General features: G+C 36.5%; 3 protein-coding genes across 4 annotated transcripts; all 3 read right to left on the bottom strand.

The window, feature by feature from the left end:
* Positions 1-539: 539 nt before the first annotated feature.
* On the bottom strand, positions 540-6030 carry LOC106328756 (putative transcription elongation factor SPT5 homolog 2). The gene is made up of 21 exons (XM_013767266.1): positions 5681-6030; positions 5236-5495; positions 5003-5149; positions 4763-4924; positions 4604-4687; positions 4445-4515; positions 4007-4364; positions 3781-3936; positions 3603-3700; positions 3481-3529; positions 3220-3372; positions 3004-3147; positions 2824-2917; positions 2405-2572; positions 2198-2332; positions 2016-2094; positions 1875-1929; positions 1686-1791; positions 1476-1595; positions 1088-1191; positions 540-974 (listed from the first exon to the last, which is right to left on the bottom strand). The coding sequence occupies exons 1-21, from the start codon at positions 5895-5897 to the stop codon at positions 729-731; spliced, it is 3006 nt and encodes a 1001-aa protein (XP_013622720.1). The 5' UTR covers positions 5898-6030; the 3' UTR covers positions 540-728.
* Positions 6031-10188: 4158 nt separating this feature from the next.
* Positions 10189-11664, bottom strand: LOC106332029. 2 transcript variants are annotated; one of them, XM_013770482.1, is made up of 3 exons: positions 11350-11664; positions 10658-11207; positions 10189-10582 (listed from the first exon to the last, which is right to left on the bottom strand). In XM_013770482.1, the coding sequence occupies exons 2-3, from the start codon at positions 11152-11154 to the stop codon at positions 10375-10377; spliced, it is 705 nt and encodes a 234-aa protein (XP_013625936.1). In that variant the 5' UTR covers positions 11155-11207; positions 11350-11664; the 3' UTR covers positions 10189-10374. The 2 variants fall into 2 exon arrangements, with proteins under 2 accessions (XP_013625936.1, XP_013625935.1); XM_013770481.1 differs by having other exon boundaries at positions 11344-11663.
* A 1612-nt stretch (positions 11665-13276) lies between these two features.
* On the bottom strand, positions 13277-16178 carry LOC106329847 (subtilisin-like protease SBT3.5). Its single transcript, XM_013768465.1, has 8 exons — positions 16062-16178; positions 15889-15980; positions 15686-15783; positions 14771-15591; positions 14394-14686; positions 14197-14311; positions 13932-14109; positions 13277-13842 (listed from the first exon to the last, which is right to left on the bottom strand). Exons 1-8 carry the CDS (start codon positions 16176-16178, stop codon positions 13277-13279), a joined length of 2280 nt encoding a protein of 759 aa, XP_013623919.1.
* Positions 16179-20170: the final 3992 nt, after the last annotated feature.

The raw sequence follows: 20170 nt of genomic DNA, 5'->3' as shown, positions 1-20170 counted from the left end.
TCGACACGATAGTATAACAAATCATTGTTCGCCACGTCAGCTTTAGGTTCTTAGACCATCCTTATTGGGCCGAGTTTTTGTTAGATGGGCTTTAGAATTAAACAAGTTGTTTATTGATTTTGTTTTCTTTTTCATCTTCTCAACTACACAAGTCAACGATTGTAAATGGTTCGTCTTTTGAACTGCGTTTAAACATGTTATGTTGGTGGATATATTTTGTTTGGTTTGAAATGTAAACTTTTGTTCATTAAAAAGACCCCCAAAATATCAATAGACGAGTCTTATCTATGAAGTTTTGAACATTGAGGTGTATTGATTGTTATGAGAGAAAACAGTACCTTGAATGTGTAGAAATGAAATAAAGCCTGTGTAATGTAGAAGCCTTGAAGATCAACATAAGCACTTGGTTATGTCTGTCCCATTTTCTCAAAATTTTCCTCCGCAAACACAAACATATATGCATTTGATCCCAATTAAAACATACTAGAAATTCTAGCACAGTTTGCTTTCGGATTCAAAGTTTTTTCCAGTATAGCAAAAACATAAAAGGCCATCTTCTCAACAGTTTCATTCTTGTTTCTGGATTCTACACTTCATTTTTAATCTTTACTTGTTTAATCCTCAAACATAGAGAATAGGTGATAGAAAGGTTTAAAGAAGTAAATACAGAGAGCAATTAATCATCAAAACTAGATATATCCTATGGTTTGATGAGAAAATGGGGTCAGTCACGCATGAGCTAGCTTGGCTAACAAACCCAGGTCTAGAATCTTGACGTCGAGTGTGTCATCTAGCTTGACTATACCGTCAGATCCGTCCAGACCAATGAGCTTGGCTAATGAACCACGATGCTTGCCTCCTACAACCTTCACTCGTTCATTCTTCCTCGGACAAACTAACCTCACTTCCCTCTGTACCGCCATAACAGTTTCGCCTTCACCTCTGTCTCCAAGAGCGACTAGACAGGACCCATCCTGATGACCCAAAAAATTATCACAACAGAGGAACATGAGTCTTTTATAAAACAACACCAATTAAATGTTTCTCCAAAAAATATTTTCGTTGCATATATATAAAGAGGACGTACCGGAAGAACATCTCGGATGACTCCCACATTGCTATCCCCTCCGAGTCCGGCCTTGTGTACATTGACCAATATACCAGGCATCAACCATGTTTCTGCGTCCCCACCTAGTCGAGTTAAGAAAAAAAAATATGAGAATCCAAAAGCTCTTCTTATTAACTTGATGATATGAGATTCAAGACACAAACGGTATAAACCCTATTGCCAAAAAAGCCTAGTATAACAATTCCTATTTAGAGTTGGAGTAAACATACACTATCACTGGTCATGGTATGTTTCTAGAAAGGTAAGAACAGAGAGAAGTGGAAGCTTCAAGATATGTATAGTTAGAGAGGAATCAAGACAAGCAAGAGATTTAATTTTCATTTACAAAGTAATAAGAGTCAGGCACCTATATCTGGAGACTTGACATCGAGATCAGCTCCAGGAGTCATTGGTTGTCCACCAGGAGTGCTAGGTAGGTAGGAAGCCGAGCTTGGTGTCATAGGTTGGTAAGGACTTGGGACATTAGCTGCATGAGAAACAAGTATGTGATCATCAGAACAAGTTTTGTAAAGCATAAAACCACAAATGCATAAAAGATATATAGTAGAGACCATACCATCTCTTGGTGTTCCAGCATCACTGTAACTACGACCAGGAGTGCTACTATCCCATCCTGATCCAGGCGTAGCTGCTTCATATGGCCGCGAATAAGGACTATCCGGCTAGGAAATAGAGGAGGATTAATTTAATTCTTAACTAGTAATCACCACTAAGCTATATCAATATGTAAGAGATCGATTCTTACCGGATACAGTGAATTTGTTCCCCATGATCCTGGGTTTCCATCTTCCCAGCTATCCCTGAGACATAAACAACCACAGTTTCAGAAATGTGAATATTAAATACAAATAAAAAATATACATGCATGTCTGTATAAAAAACGTACCGAGGAGGACTCATAGGCGTGTAAGGATTCCAAGCTCTATCACGCATGGGTGTCCTCATTCCATTATGGATAGGTGTAGCTGAAGTTTTACATACAATTATCATATACAGTAGCTTGATACGTAAAGTAGAGACCCCCAAACAAAGCAAAACAAAAACGATTGGAACTAAGGTAAAACAAACCTCCAGAATCCCGCATTGGAGTCATACAAGGATGAAGTGGAGTCCGGGAAGGATGCACAGGAGTTTGGCTTCCCATATTATACTGAGAGGGTGTCGCTACGTTATCATTCCCATCTGCTATCGCGTCCCTATTAACTGTACATACAAAGAAGAGTTAGAATACATTCAACATGCATCAACCAATGTGTGTGTAGAGGAGAGCTTTGCCTGTCACAATCTTTGCCTCGTGTTCCAAACGCACTGTCTTCTCTTTGACTTCTACTATACGACCTCTATATCCCTTGTAAGGCCCTAGACGAACTCTCACATAAGCACCTACCAAAAGATCGTTACCCCTTGCTCCTCTTCCACTCAAATGTCTTCCTCCAGATCCAGCTGCAGTTGCAACCATACAAGTTATAAACGATGAACGATTTTTACTTGATAAAAACCTTTCAAACTAGATCCATTCCCAAACTAAATTACTGAACCACCCAGAGCTTTAGAATAAGTCATATATAGCGAAATAATCTCTCTTTTAACATCTAGGTTGCAGTTGACCAGTCAAGAATGCATATATTAACTGAAACCAAATGAAAGGAACTCCAAGTGACAACAAAAAATAGCATGATAAGATCTTAACATACAGTTATATCCCAAGTCTGCCCGTTGAAATCTTCTTGGAGATGGAGGCACATGGGCTGGTGGCTTGGAATTGCCCAACCTTGAGAAAGAATCAACCTAGAGTAGAAAAGTAAACAAGAAACTGAAACTGTTTTTCGTGGACAATCGAAAAAAGATAGGCAAACCTGCTGAAAGAAACTTACAATTCTGTCAGCGCCAGAATATGATCCACCGGAAAGAACACAAGATGAGCATTTAACGCAGACAAATCCAGCGTGCTCAACGTTATGCCGGTCATGTAAAAACAACACTCCTTTGTAGATGTGCATCACTGGACCTTGTTTACCCTACCAGAAGCAAATCAATTGGTATAACACATTAAAGAGTTTGCTAACAAACTTGACTGCAAAGGAACTCACTTTGCTAGGACCCTCAGTGACCCTGACAACATCTTTCACCGTCATAACATTTTTGTAACGGTCTTTCACAGTGATCTTCTTCTCAATTTTGTACTTTATTTCTCCGTGTTTGACAATAGCCAGCTCCGGTCTTCCAGGAACCCCTTTAAGAACCTGAATAAGTTTTTAAAACAGAGTTACTACATATCGCGAAAGAAAAAAAAAACTTTATAACCAATAACAGTCGTATGATTGTATCCACAATTAAAATTAGAAGGTTACCTGGATAGCTTCAGTATCAAGTTTTATGATAACTCCAAAGCTCAAGTTACTGCAACGTGTAAAATAAATCTCTCATACACATGACAATGTCATCACTAGAGATGGTTGGGCATTCAATTTACCTTAGAAGCACAAGATCATGAAGTTCATACTCTCCCATTTTTGTGACACCATTAGTCACTTCTGCACTCTTCACGACGTGATCGGCAAAGACGCGAATCTGAACATGTATATATATAAATATTTAATCACCATGTTATTCATTGCCCTTGTCAAAAATTAAGGCAAAAATTGCCTTACCTGTTGCTTGGTCGTATCAGTTAGAAGGAAAAGCACATGCTGATCAACTTTGACAACCATGCCGGTTGCTTCTTTATGGGTGCCAGAAACAACCTTCACATGATTTCCAGGTTCAAAGTACTTGCAAAGCTCTCTCTCATTTACAGCAAGAGGATTCTGCAACATTTTAGAATCATATTTCACTTTCTGCAACATTTTTAGAAGATGAAAGCGTTTGGATGCTTACATGAAGACCTTTCATCTCGGATCTGATAAGAACATTCTCTTCATCTACTTTCTCAACCCAACCCTTCAAATTTTTTAAATCTCCCTTGATAACAATAACCTCATCACCTTTCATGAAATGACCCTTTTTCCTATTTGCAAATAAAGTGGACATATCAACAAAGTCGATCTCCCCATTTTCGTTTGCTTTCTTAAACCTCTCAAGCTCATCGAATGTTGGTGTAACGTTCAGAGTAGAAATCGACTTGGTCGATACTTTCTTGTACAGGAAGCCATCTTTGAAAAGCATGTTACCGATATTTTCAAAGTAATCACCCGTCATCCGGTCACGTCGGCGCTCAACGCGTATGTGAAGTTCCCTAATGGCACGTTACAAATATTGAATACTCATAACAAAAAGATTGCTTCAAAAGGAGCTAACAAGCATAGAAGTACGTACCTTGCCTCATCCACGTTCATGAAGCGTGGAGGTGGAACAAAAGCTTTCTTCTTGACAATCACACTTCCTTCCTGAAAATGCCCAAGAAAAAAAATGTGCCAGAACAATTATTTTACATGTTTAAAGAAAGCAGAACATCAACAACCATAGTTTGCATACCTGCTTATCGGCTAGAAGCTGCAGATCAATTCTTGGGATTAACTTGACTGTGACCCTCCTACGCACATCATCAACATCAACAACCTGTAAAGAACTTTCACATCAGCATGGTTTCAAAGAAGTTTTATCAAGTAAAACCACATGAAAAGCGGATCGTACCTGAGCTAGGTCACCCTTATATATCCCGAGTTTCATTCTAACCCATGTGTCACGCGCTAGCTCAACTGTCTTACTCCTTACAGAAAGAACATCTGCCATTTCTCTTATCGGAACAAGTAAAATCTTATGATTTGCAAAAACATTCCGCATGCCCTTGATTGCCTATTATTAACCACGAAAAAAAAGAATCAGCATCGATTCAGAGGAAAGAAAAAGAATATCTTTCGCAGCTAACAATACCTCTTTAACGTGAGCCTCCATATCCGCTTCAATGTATATAAAGTTCTGAAGATGATCAAGCGCAATAACAGATCTGATCTTGAAATCTGATCCTCTATCCACCGCTTTTTGCATAAGACAAACAGCAACCTCTCTTTCACGACCAATCTGTAATTTGCAGTGGAGAATAATGCTCAGTGCTCTATTACAGAACAGAACATACGGGATGAAAAGAGAACTAGGCGACGTCCTACCGCACATTTGACCATCCACAGCTTTGGGTCACGGACCGATGGCAAAAGAGCTTGTTGATCAACCTCGGTAAGCGCTTCGTCTTCATAATCATCATCATCGTCGTCATATTCAGTACGAGGGTTAGAATACTTTTCTTGCATAAAATCAAGATACTCTTCAGCACCCACACGGGAACGAAACGCCGCCGGTTCGTGGAAATGCCTGTGACGACCAACAACATCCTCAGCACCAAGGTCGGCTTCACCATGCTCGATGAAACCTATACAGTTAAACAACAACAAATCACCTATGAACAAGAGATCAAACGTATACGAGTTCGCAAGAAAGCAAGACAGCTGGCAATTGAGTAAACCCTAATTAAGCCGAAAAGTGAACGAAGACGATTTGTGAGTTCCTTGTTAGTTTAAAATTTCATGGAAGAGGCCAAATTGGAACGTGGCTTACCGTTCTCGACGTCGTCGTCGTCTTCTTCTTCGTCGTCTACGATGACGTCATCCTCTATGAATATGGAGCCCGAAGGCTTTCTTTTCTTCCCACGCGCGCCGCCGGCGGAATCTGGGTTTGATCTTCCCCTCTTCTTCTTCTTCCGTGAGCTTCTCGGCTCATCCTGTTCATCGTCGTAGGAGTAATCTTCGTCGTCGGAGTCTGAGTGGTGAGCCATGGTTTCGATTACGGATTCCGATTAGAAACACGGAATCTCTCAATCGCCTCTCTCCGCTTCAAACCCAGAGGAATCGAAAAGGGAGAAACTTTGTTTCGCTTCGCACTTGATAGATAACCGCTTGAGAGTAGAATCAAAATTTTGTGACTTGCCAATTGTCATGCAGTGCTCTCTTTATATACGCAGTTATATGCCCATTTTACCCTCAACGGACTGTGGAGTGTAGGGAAGGTTCGCACACACGGGATTGACACATTTGACCGGCTAAGTTAGAATTTATAGGCCGTTTTAAATCAAAATAGTTAAATAAGGGATAGTTACTTAATGTGAAAATTGTTTAAATCAAACACATTATATAATGAAATACACTGCAATCATATAGCTTACCAAAACTCTATGTTTAATCAAATTAAAAAAAAAATGAAGTTTTGTGAGTATTTTTCCGAGAATCATTGAGAAACACATATATAATGAAATCTCCTAGTTTTCAAATCACACCTACGATGGTAAAAATAAGAAAAGAAGTCTTAATCAGAAACAAATTAAATTTGAAAGTTTTTAAGAATACTAAAATAAAGATGTGAAAAATTAAAATGAATTAGTTAACCAATGGTTTCACTTACCCCGCTTCATGAACTTCATGCGATGCATCATGCATCCACTAACATCTAGTGCTTAAAACAAATTATTGACGCTTACAATGGTTTTTCTACTAGCTATATATCCAAGAATGTAGTATCCACTTCCACTAAAAATATTAAATCCGTTTATCCAAAAAAAAATATATATATGTAAGATATTGGTGCAAAAGAATTACCGGACAAATCTCCTTTGGCAGAGAGCTCACCACAAACATATATGCATATGTAAGACTGAAGTAATGGATTCCTGCCAAAGGAGATCTTGCCCTGTAATGCATTTGCACCTTCTCCATATATCTTTAGATTTATATCATCTCTCTCTCTACTAACATACTTGTTTGTGTTGTGTCTATATATAACACTGCAAGAAGCATATCCAATGGCACTATCCATCGATCAGAATAAAATCTCTCCTACGCACATATAATTAATCTCTTAAGGAATGATCCGTTTATGCTTCTGATATTTTGTGGCCATAAGAGCATTGAGTATTCTTTATCTGAGTCTCCACATTTTTGTTCTTCTTTACTTTATCAGTGTAACATGATCCTTTAGAAATGGAAGATCCATGGTATTGTACTCTCCAGGTTTTCATACTGAAACCCCACAAACTTTTTTTGTGTTGGCAGGTGTTAAAGATTGAATTCTTTTGGACATTTAGCTTTCAACTCATCTATCTAATCTTCCCAACTGTGTCTAATCGTCTGCAATTGTGTTTATATTTGTGAACGTTTGGCACCTATCAACTCCTTAAATGAGAGATATGGCTTCTTCATGGTCAAGTTACCTTCAAGTTATAAATTTCACAGGAATACAAACTCGTAAATTGTAGTACACTTTCACAATTACACAATTTCTCTTATCCATAGCAATGCTACACTTTAAAGAAGACTGAAGTACGTACTAATGGCAAGATTAACCCCGGTAGCCTGGGTTTTTAACTTATGATTTAACATTTTTTGTTTTTTTTACACTTTTCAGGTAAGAGACGGCTCTTAACTTTTCTTAGTTAAAATCTAAGAAAAGCTAAGAACCGTCTTTTACCCAATTCTAAAAACCATAGTTAAGAAACTGGGGTTAATGATATCCTCATTATAAAAACATATATATATATATATAAGAAATTACAATTAATTAAGTCAACTTTACCACTTTAGGGTATATATCGTCTTACTTTTACTGACCAGCCCATTACCATGATTAACCCGAGTTCTTAGGATGTGGTTCTTAGCTTCGGTAAAGAACTGTTTCTTAGCTTTTAACTAAGAAAAGAGAAGAACCGTCTCTTAAATAAGAGATATAAGAGCCGGCTCTTAGCCGAAAAATATAAAAAAAATAAAAAAAATAGAAAAAGTTTCAAATCATGAGTTAAGAACCCCAAATTAAGAGTCCGGGTTAATCATGCTCTAGTATGTCACTATGTCGAATATAATTACTTCAATAAAATGTCATACTTTATATATATCGTATATATTCTTGTATCAGTTGACTCAATTTTGAGATTTTACGATTTATATTGCTTTGAAAAAAGCCAAAATGAAAGTTAACCATATGCCTCAGAGGCATGCACTGAAAGCATATTCATTAAGTATATGATATATCCAAGTACAACAAACATTAGCTTGCATGATAGTGTGCTTGATTATTAGTTTGACGACACATATATATTTGCTTTAGAATAGTATCTAACCGTTTGTTCTTCTTTTTCTTGTTAGCAAAATTTATGACGACAGATGTAGCCAACTAGAAATATCGTAAAAGGTATATAGTTAGAGGCAATCAACAGTTCTCTCCACAAATTAATCGAACATAAGGTTCCCTAAACGTCTAAACTATTTTTATGACAATTCTGTTTCAGAAACATGTTAGATTCCACTTTTCAAAAGAAGAAGTTAGATTTCAAAGTGTTATGATGAAAACTGTAAAACCGTTCTATCGTTTTAACTTGACTTTTGAACTTGGTTTTGGATTCTCTTTATGATTGAGAGCATTCTTTGGTTAATTGTGTGAAAGCCCCTATCAAAGAGATAAGGTTCGAACTAAAAGAATGGAGTTGATTGTTCACAGTAGAATATTCGACAATATAGTTTGTGTTTACTGCATTGATAACAAATCGTAAATGTACGTATTTGGTAACAATATATAATCTACCTCAATAACATCGATCACTGGATGACAATTTTTAGTTTCTTTCTTTATCTATATGAATACATTCTTCTTTTTTGGTCAACAACATACATTATATATCAAAGTTTCAGAATTTAGAGTATAGCGACGACTCTAACACACATCATTAGAGTGAGAACCTTGGTCTAGTAGATTGAAGAAATGAATAAAGGTATTAAAAAATTGCGAGGCAAAATCCTTTGGCAGAGGAAAATGATGACAAAATGTATAGTCATCAGCGTCTCCTGCCAATAGAGGATTCACCCTGTAATGTTTTTCTACCAAATGTTAGTCTTTTCCCCCTCTCTCACTTGACTGCTTCAAATGAAAAAAATCAAACTATGTAACGTATTTATAAACCTTGATACAAAGAGCATATACTATGGGACAATTCCTATTAGAAACATGAATCCACAAAACTTGGTATACAATTCACAAGCAAAGTATTTTGCAATTCTGATATTTTTTTTAAAAAAAAGGCCTGGTAAATTGGGATGTTAAAGTCCGAATCAGAAGCATGAGGACCGCATGAAGGGGTTGGTCTTTAGGATTATACTATACACATATGCTCTATGAAACATGGGATCTGCCACGGAATATGCTTTTATTTATGCACTTTCTTCAACTATATATACTTTGCTAGTCCAGCATGAGTTTACAATAACTCAGATATAAGTGAGCGAAACAGTAAGAAGACATAAAAAAGTATTGTAGATGTTGTGAAAAAAGAGAGATCATCAATGTATGGCTGCATTACTGGGCGAATACTCTTATGGCAGATGATTTTGGCATTGCTTGAGATGAAAGCAAAATGTTTCTCTGCCAAAGGAGATTTGCCCCGCAATTCATCCCATGCAAACACAATATATCTTCTGATATCTTTAGGCAAGGTTTTTTTTTTTTTTTTGGCAAAAGGCAAGGTGTTTTTTCTTGGTCTAATAAGCAAGGTTTTTTACCTTTCCTTTGTGGAAATTGTTATTTTATTAGTCATCAAGTGTATGGATCAATTTCCGGTTCTTAAACTATCATGCAATCCAGTTATGTTCGTTGCTGTGGTATTACTCAAAACAATCTATAGAACGTTTGTAGAACATATGGTCCTAAAATTTTAGAGATTATAAATAATTTAATAAAAAATTAACAAAAAGTGTTTCTTTTATAAAATTTGAGAAGCATAGACGATTACTATATATATTTGTTCAAAAAAAAAAAAAAGACGATTACTATATAAAAAATCCTTCATAAATTTAGAGCTTATATTTATGTAAATTATTTTTAAAATTTTGAGGACCATGTGCTTTTATTTGTCCATGTCCAAGACCGGCCATGCGTTTATGTTTGGGGATATAATCACATGTAAACCACATTGGCCCATATGTAAGGCATGGACACATGAATACATGATGAGATGAACGCCCTTCTTGATTGTTTGAAGGAAAAAAACACACACACTATGTTTAAGTCTGAAGCCATAAAACATATTTCAGAAAATGGTTTTGTTCTACTAATGAAGAGTAAAAAAAACTCTGACTTGGCCATTTATTAAAATTCTTAACCAGAGTTTGATCTAAAGAAATTATATTCTATCTTCTTCTGTTTCCATATAGTCTAGGGTCAGAATAGGATGTACAAGTTACAAACATATATGCTTATTAACTAACAAATTAATTTTATGTGTTTTGGTAGTAACCACTCATCTTCTTGAAAAACCAATGAAGCAGAATGATAGTAAGCAGAAAAACCATGAAAATGCAGCAAGATTGTCCACTTCCACGTCTTCTTCCTTCATCCGTTGTACCGTCCCTTATTTCGCTCCACTCCTCCTCCGTCAACCTTACTGGAACATTCAGTGCTGAAGAACCGCAGATTTCACATACACTACAAAAAAAGAAAACAGAGATTACATCAAATTTGACTTAATGCTGAATCTTGTAGAGGAGCTGAATAAGTTACCTGTTTCCTCTGAGCTTAAACCAAGCTTCAGCGCAATGAAAATGGGCAAGGCCAAGCTCGTTCTTGCATTTGCAACCAATCTCAATCAAGTCTACACTTACTGACTTGCCAGAAACTCTATCCGGCGTTTGATCAGAACCAAAATGACAGATCCTGCAGATTCTTTGCCCGTTATCACTTTCTCCTTCACCGCTCAGATCTACCACGTGAAACTCCTTGGCCTTTTCTTTTGTTGAAGCATCACTCTCGTGACAGCTTACCGCAGTAACGTTATTTGCAACTTCCTCGTGAACAGCATGCGCTGAAACGTTACTGCATCCAACACCATCTTTCCCCATTCTTGAATCATTCTCTTTTTGCTCTTCGATCAATACATGGTTTGAGACAGAGTCACTGTTGAGACCAGAGACTACAATCACAGCCTCAGGCACAGATCCACTCGAACTTTCACAAACAGTGATCGATTTTGAACAACTTTTCGTGTCCATTTCATTCATATATACACCAAAAACAAACGAGGAGCGGTTTTAGTTCAAGAACTCCCAAGTTCCTACAAAGTAGGAGATCAAGAATGATTGTATCAGGCAAAGAGTTGGACATAAACCCAAAACTGAAAAAACCTGTAATAGCTAGAACATGCTCAAATTACTGTTAAGCAGAGTCGTAAAGTACAATAAAAATCGAACCTTTACCAGAATCAAGATCCAGGTGAGTGACAAATGAGAGGAAAGCAACGAACTTTATGTCTGAGAACAACAAATCTCAACAAGGTTTCGTTTTTATTTCAGAAGAATGATAAATCAGACAATTGAATCTAAACCCTTTGCCGGAAACGGATGAGCGCCGCTACAAATGCTCTCTAATCTGTTGCTCTTCGGTTTCAGTTTGTGTTTCTTCTTTGATAAGACGCTTCAGCTAGATTTTAGTCAGTTAAACGAAAATACCATTGCGTAGATATTTTATTGAGTTAATGAAAGTCTCTTTCTTTAAAACATTTTAAGGATGAGCTCACACAAGAGAGTTCGGTACCCTTTTCTATATAAAAATAGATACAAGATAATAACATAAAATGTTTGGGGAAGATGAGAACAACTATTATCAACTCTAATTCATTTTAATTATGTGGTGAAGTGACAGTTTTTATCCTATAAATACAAAAGTAAATTGGCAACTAATACATTATGCAAATTAATTTTATATAAGGTAGGAATAAAAATACCTTTATTATCTACTCCTTACCATTTTTCATCAAACATTTGTCAATCAGTTATTGTGTATACATATTTTGAGTAAAAAACCAATAACAGAGGAAAAATAGTTAAATAAAATAATAAATTTAAGACATTTTAATTAAAATAAATTAATCAATTTAGTAAATCAATTTTTTTTTTGGAAAAAGGAAAATAAATATTATTACTATTAGAAAGTTAAATTAAGATAAATACAGTTAAACACCATCTTGAGGCATGCTTATGAGTCATGAGTATTGATCTTATCAAGGCATGGCTTTAGTGTCATAGACCTTGAGGCAAAAAAAAATTTAATTTTTAAATTAATATTTTTTTAAAAAAAATCTGATAGATATTTTTTTTAAATACCAAAACTATTTTGAAAAATAAAACTGTTATAAATTAAAAATACTTTCATATAAAAGAATTTGCGATCCTTTTTTTATTTTTCATATGCAAATGCATGTATTTTTGTAAAAAATTGGGTTCTTATTCATTAAGAAATATGGGGGTAACAAATTGGATCAAAAAAATAGGATAGCTTGTGCTCCTGTCTAAGCCGGCCTGGTTCTTATCCTCAATATTCTATATATTGTTAGGAAAAAAATTTATATACAACTACGAATTCATATTTGATTTTCGACCAAAAATAATAATAATTCGAATTACCTTGCCGAGGGGATTAACGTGAGCCTACTAAACCGGTAAAACCATTACAGACTAACCAAAAAATAAATAGTAATCTCCTAAATGAACCAGATAATGTAATGAAGAAGAAAGAAGCAAATATGAATCACTAATTGTGTAACATGGAATCTTTTTTGGCAGCAAGCTCTATTGCCACCCAACCAAAATTAGATTCTGAAGATAAGGTCTTTAAGAAGTGTTAGATATTGAAATGATTCAAAAAAATGATATTTTCATTAGGTAAATTAATATTGGTGGTGATGATAAGTCACACACAACAGAAACTCTTGGTAAACAAAAAGAAACAAAGAAAGAGTAACACTTATGAAGGAGGGAAGAAGCGGTTGAGGTTAAAAGGGAGAGTGTAGAACTCTTCATTCCTGCTAGCTCCTTGGAAAGTTCTGAACGTATCCCAATTTAACACTGAAATAATTATTTATTTATTGTCTTATTAATTCATGAAGTATTATTTTAGAGAGTTTATCTTGTATTTATAGCCGATAAAAAAGAAGAAAAAAGACCTATTTATAAAAAGTATGAAAGTCCTAACCCACAAATCATTTCCGCAGTCTGGACATTATTATAAACATAAATATTATACGATTCATCATTGTCACATTGACATTGCGTTCCGATAGATAACGAATGCAAATACACATTGGTATAATTTTATAATTATTATTCGATAATATTAATAATTTTGTTATATCTTCAAGTTAGAAAATCTTGTTCTCACAGAAAGAGGTATTCTAACATTGTGAGCTCCATTATCAGTCCAAGTCAAGCTCCCAAAGTTATAATCAGTATTCCATCGATGAGTCGTGGAGACTTTCACCGTAAATGTAATCTTCTTGGTGTTGGGACCAAACTCTAGAGTCTCAGGACCCACCTGAAGTTTAATACCGAGAGGCGCTTCGATCACAGCTTTGTAAACCGAACCAACCGGTCCAACATTGGTCACAGTTCTAGTTATAATGATCTCTTCATTGAGGTATGGAATCGTGATGGAAGGCACGTTGACATCAAGCATGGATGGAGTTGGAGAAGGGCAAGTGTATATTTTTCCAAGTAGTTTTGAGATGGATTTATTTTCGTAGCCTGCGGAGCACAAGTAGTGAACATATTCATCGTAGCCCATGTCGTAGACAAGTCCCGGGTCTGCTACTTTCCCCGGGTTCACCAGACCGCCTCCGAAGTCAAACGGGCTAGCAAGTTTACGCGGGGAACCCTCCGCTGAAATAGGCTCTCCGAATGGGTCCGTTTGTAATGCTGCGATGTTTATCAGTCACTCACAACGTATTTCTTCGGGAGCAAGAAACAAATATATTTGCGTGAATGAAAAGTAAATGTATGTTTACCGGTTGTGACGAGAGCGGATCGGATTGCAGCAGGAGACCAGTCAGGGCGTTTTTGTCTAAGAAGTGCGACTATTCCTGAAACAACAGGTGTAGCCATCGATGTCCCCGACTTGAATCCGTATCCTTCTTCTGATGGTACGGCTGCAAGTATACCTGAACCTGGTGCTGCTATATCAGGCTGTACTTAAAACCACAAGCCAACTTCAGTACAACTGAATGTAATTAAGAGAGCAAAAAGTAAGTAAGTAAGGAGCTCATAGTTCACCTTGAGAATGGCAGGAGATATTGAATTGGGACCTCTAGACGAAAATCTTGCGACCTTGGTCGAGAAGGGTCGGCCAACGAATGACTTGGTAGGGCTGATCTTAGCTTTTGGAAATCTTCGGAAAATCATTACAATAAAATAAAACTCCGTTACATCAAAAAGAATTCTTACATATAGAGAAATGAGGAGAAACTTACTTGGCTGTTTTGAAATACAACATAATGTCCATCCCAATTTCAAAGTCTACGTAGACATAAGGGATATCCGTGGTGCCCGGTGCTATATGGTCGTATGGATTCGACGCAATAATGACGCCAACAACGCCATTAGATTTTGCATATTCTTCAATATCTAATGAATTTTCTATTTGGAAGGCAAACAAGATTTTGCCCTTAGCTTTACCGGCTAGAAAATCATTTTTTGTCAAGTCTTCCAAGTAAACAATATCAGCGAATCCGACTTCTTTTCCCGTGTATAGAGATTCTTGACCCTGAGAATGATACCCCACACAAAATAGAGAGTTAAATGAAACGGCCAGCTACAACGGTTTTATTGTGATCACAAGCACACGTACCAGTACGGTTACATTGTTTCCAAGAGTGATGGGCGTGAAGAACTCTCGGTCCATGGTCGTAGCCGCGACGGTTATGATCCACGGAGCAACGTTCGAGACGGTTTGCGTATGGGGACCATCGTTCCCGCCAGCGCATACCACGGGAATCCCCTTCATGACGGCGTGGAAAGCACCAATAGCTAAATCACTTCTATCAACCTCGAAATCAAGCGGTATCGTGGATCCTAGCGACATCGATATAACATCGACGCCATCTCGAATGGCGTGATCCATGGCCTTTAAAATATCCGGTGCGTAACACACCTCTTTGCTCCAACAAACTTTGTAAGAAGCTATGCGGGCTAGCGGGGCGCTGCCTCTGGCGGTTCCCGAGCCTAGACCTAAGAAGCTTGCGTCCTGGACGAAAGAACCCGCGGCGATCGATGCACAATGGGTCCCGTGACCGGTTACGTCCAACGGGGACATGACCTCGCCTTTCTCCATCGCATCGTATGTCCCATTGTAACTTTCGAGGAGACCCTTTGCGTAGTATCTAGCTCCTATCAACTTTCTGTTGCAGCTTGATGATGCGTTGAACCATTCTCCTGAAACACATTTTCCCTTCCAACGTGCCGGGATTGGTCCAAGACCGTTGTCACTGAATGACTTTGAATCTGGCCATATTCCCGTGTCCAGGATTCCTATGATTGCTCCACTTCCCATATAAGTTTCATGGACGAGACCAGTTGGAGTGGTTCGAGTGAGTCCCAAGTAATCACTCACCCTTGTTGTTGCCAGCTTCATATACTTGCTTCTCGTCACATGAACAACATCCGGATGCTCTATTACAGAATCCAAAGTGAATATTTTAATTAGAAATGTTTCCGAGTTTGACCTAATTCTTGTGCAACACGCTTCTAAGGCATCAAATTTTACCTGAGAGTTCCCTTGCTTGAGATGGTGTGAGCTTCGCTGCAAAGCCTGAGAAGCCATGCCTGTAACTATAAATCATAGACTCACGGGAAGCTTTTTTGCTGCATCATCAGTCAAAATATTTCAAATGATCATAAACCAATGTTTTCCGCACAACATTCATGCATCTTCGGGAAGAATACACCAAATGCACATGATTAAATTACCTTCCAAGAAGCGATCTGAGGATATCATGATGTGAATCAGTAACAAGTTTAGGATCATCGTGTTGCCTCTCACCCAAATGGACCGTGTAAATCTATATATATATATATACCATCACCGAAAATATTAAAATAGCACAAATTTTAGATAAATAAATCGACCATTTATAACGTACCTGGCTCTCCTGATTGTCAGAAGAAACAAAGGCTATCTTCAAGATTAATACTAAACAAATGAACACAAGTGCAATATGCTTTCTATGATTTGATACAATCAGAGAAGAGAACTCCATTTTTCTGGGATCTAAGAGTTGTTGCTGAGTCTAATTCTTTTATCTATAAGAATCTAATTCCAAGAATATTAGCGTTTTTATTCTTGAATCTCCTCAACAGTGTCCTCTCTGATTGTATCCCAGAAGCGTAATGATGGTTATACTCAACTCTTCGGATATTTAAATTGAAGGATTTGGTTAAGAATTATGGTAGTCTTTTTAGCTTACAGCGAAGATAGGACATACTCTCTCTGTTTCATTATTTCATTATAAGTGTCAGTTTTAGGTTTCGGCACACGGATTAAAGAAACAATTAATTTTATACATTTTCTATAAAAAAATACTATTACCTATACATCTAACCATATTTCAACCATATTTCAACCAATAGAAAAATAAATTTTGCATAAGACTAGCATTGAAAATCGAAAACGACATTTATTTTGGAACGAAAAAAATTCTCTAAAACGATTATTAATATGAAACGGAGGGAGTAACATGAAAGCTAAACCGTTAATCAGGGACTACTCTGGTTTATGGTTTGGTACAAAACAATCCGTTACTTTTTAGATATAATTGTCGTTGAATAATTAAAACAAGTTAAAACATTAAAACAGTTTTTTTATTCATTATCTGTCATAAGTCAAAACCATTTATGATAGGATAAATGTTTAACAGAAAAAGTTCAATAAATATCATTAAAAAACATAACTTCCTAGACTTAAGAGCAAGCTTAACGGTAAGATTACAGTTTATCTTCTATAAAGTATTATTACTAGTATTATGTATTTATGAAATAATTAAATTTAAATTTGAAACAGAAAATAAAACCTCTACAAAGAAGACTTGTAGTTAAGAGAGATTCTAGACAGATTTTATCCGGTCTTTATTTGAAATACAAGTTTTCTCTCTCTTTTCTCTTTCTTTTTTATTAGCTTTTTATTAAATTTATATTATAATAGGAGAAATTTTACTCTTGTAAACCTATCCACGTCATCACATCTCTTTGTTAGGGTGGATCCCACGTTTATCCGATTTGTTACCATGATTAATTCGGGTTTTCAGGATGGGGTTCTTACCTTCGATTAAAAATCATTTTTTAGCTTTTAACTAAAAAAAACTAATAAACGGCTCTTAAATAAAAGATAGGGAAAACTGCTAAATAAATCCCCAACTTTCAAAATTAAGCCAATAAAAGCCTCAACTAATTAGCAAGCCTTTTAAATCCCATATTTTAAAAACTTTCTCATTTAAATCTCAAATTTCTGTTGACCAAACCATTTAACACACCTTAAAAGTCAACTGTTAAAAACATATTAACACCGTTAGATATTAAAACTACATTGACCTAAACATAAACTTCCTTAAAAAAATAATTGCAAATAACCTTACTTAGTTGGATATTATGAACGAGAACACAACCAACTTTCAAGCCAAGGCAAAAGAGGAACATATATACAGCATCATCACAATCAGGTGGGACCTCACGGCTATGTTCTAGTGATCTAACACAACATAACTGAAGTTAATGTAGCTACATTGTCTTTGAATTTGAATATGAGTTAAAAGAGTGTAAACTGTAATGTTTTTTTTTAGCAACACTTACGCAATGTTTAACTACAGTTTAACATATTTCAACACGAAGAGAAAAATTGACCAGAAACGCAAACAATAAAAGACCATGAACCCATATTCAAAAGAATAGCCAAAAAGGCTTCTGTTTCAGAACCTCACAAACACACAAGTAATCAAAAAGACTTTCGTTCTCTTATCAAAACATAAGTTTGGCACTGATGAGAAGAATTTAGATTTGGGAAAAAAAAAAGAGAATCTCTAATTTTGGGAATTAGGGCTTGAGAATTGGGGATTTAAGGAGAGTTTCATTAGGCTAAAACGATGTAATCTCAATGCCCAAATTATTGTCGTATAGGGTTTGGTGTTTGGTCTGATTTGGGTTCTCCATATTTGGTTCCATAATTAAGTCGAACGCTGTGTTTTGTGCTTGAGTATTATGGCTTCATTATTATCCTTCCTCCCCATTCAACCTAATGATTTGCAAACAGAACCGTCGACATCACTGTCTCCGTACCTATAACACTTTCTTTCCCACCTCTTCCGGCGTCCCGATGCCGTCCCGGAATATCACTGTTTTGATTCGGCCGGCGAGACCACAAAACGATCCCTGACATATCAGAATCGACATCAGAGAGAGAGGACTCGTCGCGTCTCAGAACCTAAGAGAAAAACCTACCCTAAAGCCGATCAAAGAATACCCGCAGTGGTTGAAAAATCAAAAGTACCTCAAAAAATTTAATAATAAAAATAAGGAAAAGTAGGAGAGAGATGGTAGAAAAAGTGAGAAACGTTTTTTTTTGTAGAAAAAACTTTTACTTATTGTTGAGAGACTTAGACTATGATTAACCTCAGTTTCTTAACTGTGGTTTTTAGAGCAACTCCAATGGTGTTACCCACCATTGGAGTCCTTAGGAATATAATATATTTTTTTTTGCTTTTTGAATAGTTAAGGATTTGACTCTAAAATGTATGTCCAATGGTGTTAATCAATATGGAGTCCTTAGGAATTTAAAATTATTAAATTTGTAAAACATTTAAATTTAAAAATTTTATTTATTCAATGATTAAAAGCAAACATACAATAATTATACATCTTCATCATTACCAAACTTGTTCCAAATATTTTCGATTAAATCATTTTCAATGCTTCGTGTGTACGCCTATCTCGAACCTGATTCCGTAGACCAAGCATATTACCGAAATGGGTAGGCATGTTGTTAATATGCTCAACATGTGAACTTCTGCTCGAGTCTCCTTCTTCAAATTCAGATGTATCGTACAGAGTGTATCCACCTCGTTCATTTTCGACAATCATATTATGCAGTATGATACATGCTCTCATAATCTTCCCTATTTTTTCCTTGTCCAATGATAGAGATGGGTTTTTTACCATCGCAAATCGAGCTTGCAATACACCAAAAGCACGCTCCACATCTTTTCGGGTTGCTTCTTGAACTTTAGCAAATAACGCTGATTTAGAACCTTGAGGGAGTGTGATAGATTGGATAAATGTTGACCATTTTGGATATATACTGTCCGTGAGGTAGTAAGCCAAATCATATTGGTGTCCGTTGACCATGTACGTCACCCTTGGAGCTCGACCTTGGTAAATGTCATCAAAAACAGGTGACCGATCAAGGACGTTAATATCATTTAAGGTACCTGGAGGACCAAAAAAAGCGTGCCATATCCAAAGATCTTGTGAAGCTACAGCCTCCAAGACAATTGTCAGCTTTCCTGATCCACGTGTGTACTGTCCTTTCCAAGCGGTTAGGCAATTCTTCCACTCCCAATGCATACAATCGATGCTTCCTATCATCGTCGGAAAGCCGCGTACCTCTCCAATATCGAGTAGTCGTTGAAGATCCTCTTGAGTGGGTTTTTACATAATAGAGTTTCGAATCATTTTAATTGCTCTAATGGTTCATCAAATTGTTTTAATAACTGATAATTGAACAAACGAAACACTTGGGAATTCATCAAAGAGGCTAATGAAAGAAACATGAAATGTTTATAGAACAAACCAAAATTCAATGATGTAGATATTGACGGTCCATGTGGCAGCATCATTTCCACCTCAAAGTATCATCAGAACCAAACAAATCTTTAGCATTACCGAAGAGATCATTTTTAAGCTATAGATCCATATACCTTGCTCGTCGAGATTGGTGGGAACTGCTGATGGAGATGAAGGTGGGAAGCTCGTCTAGATGAACCATATGATTATTGTCTCTTGTTGTAGAAAAAAATGGATCAAGAGAACAAAACCATTTGAGAACTATGAGTTCTAGACAACACACAAATCAGAACAGAACCAAGTGCTCTTTCTGTTTGTGGAAAGGAGATTGTACAAGGAAAACAAGAGCAAAGGAAATAGATTCCACTAAAACATCATTACATCCGTTTTTAAGACAGTACAAAGGAAGTAGAAGAGCAAA

The sequence above is a fragment of the Brassica oleracea genome, chromosome C3 (genome assembly GCF_000695525.1).
Source record: "Brassica oleracea var. oleracea cultivar TO1000 chromosome C3, BOL, whole genome shotgun sequence".
Taxonomy (NCBI): Eukaryota; Viridiplantae; Streptophyta; class Magnoliopsida; order Brassicales; family Brassicaceae; genus Brassica; species Brassica oleracea.
This window is presented reverse-complemented; position numbering and strand designations above follow the sequence as displayed.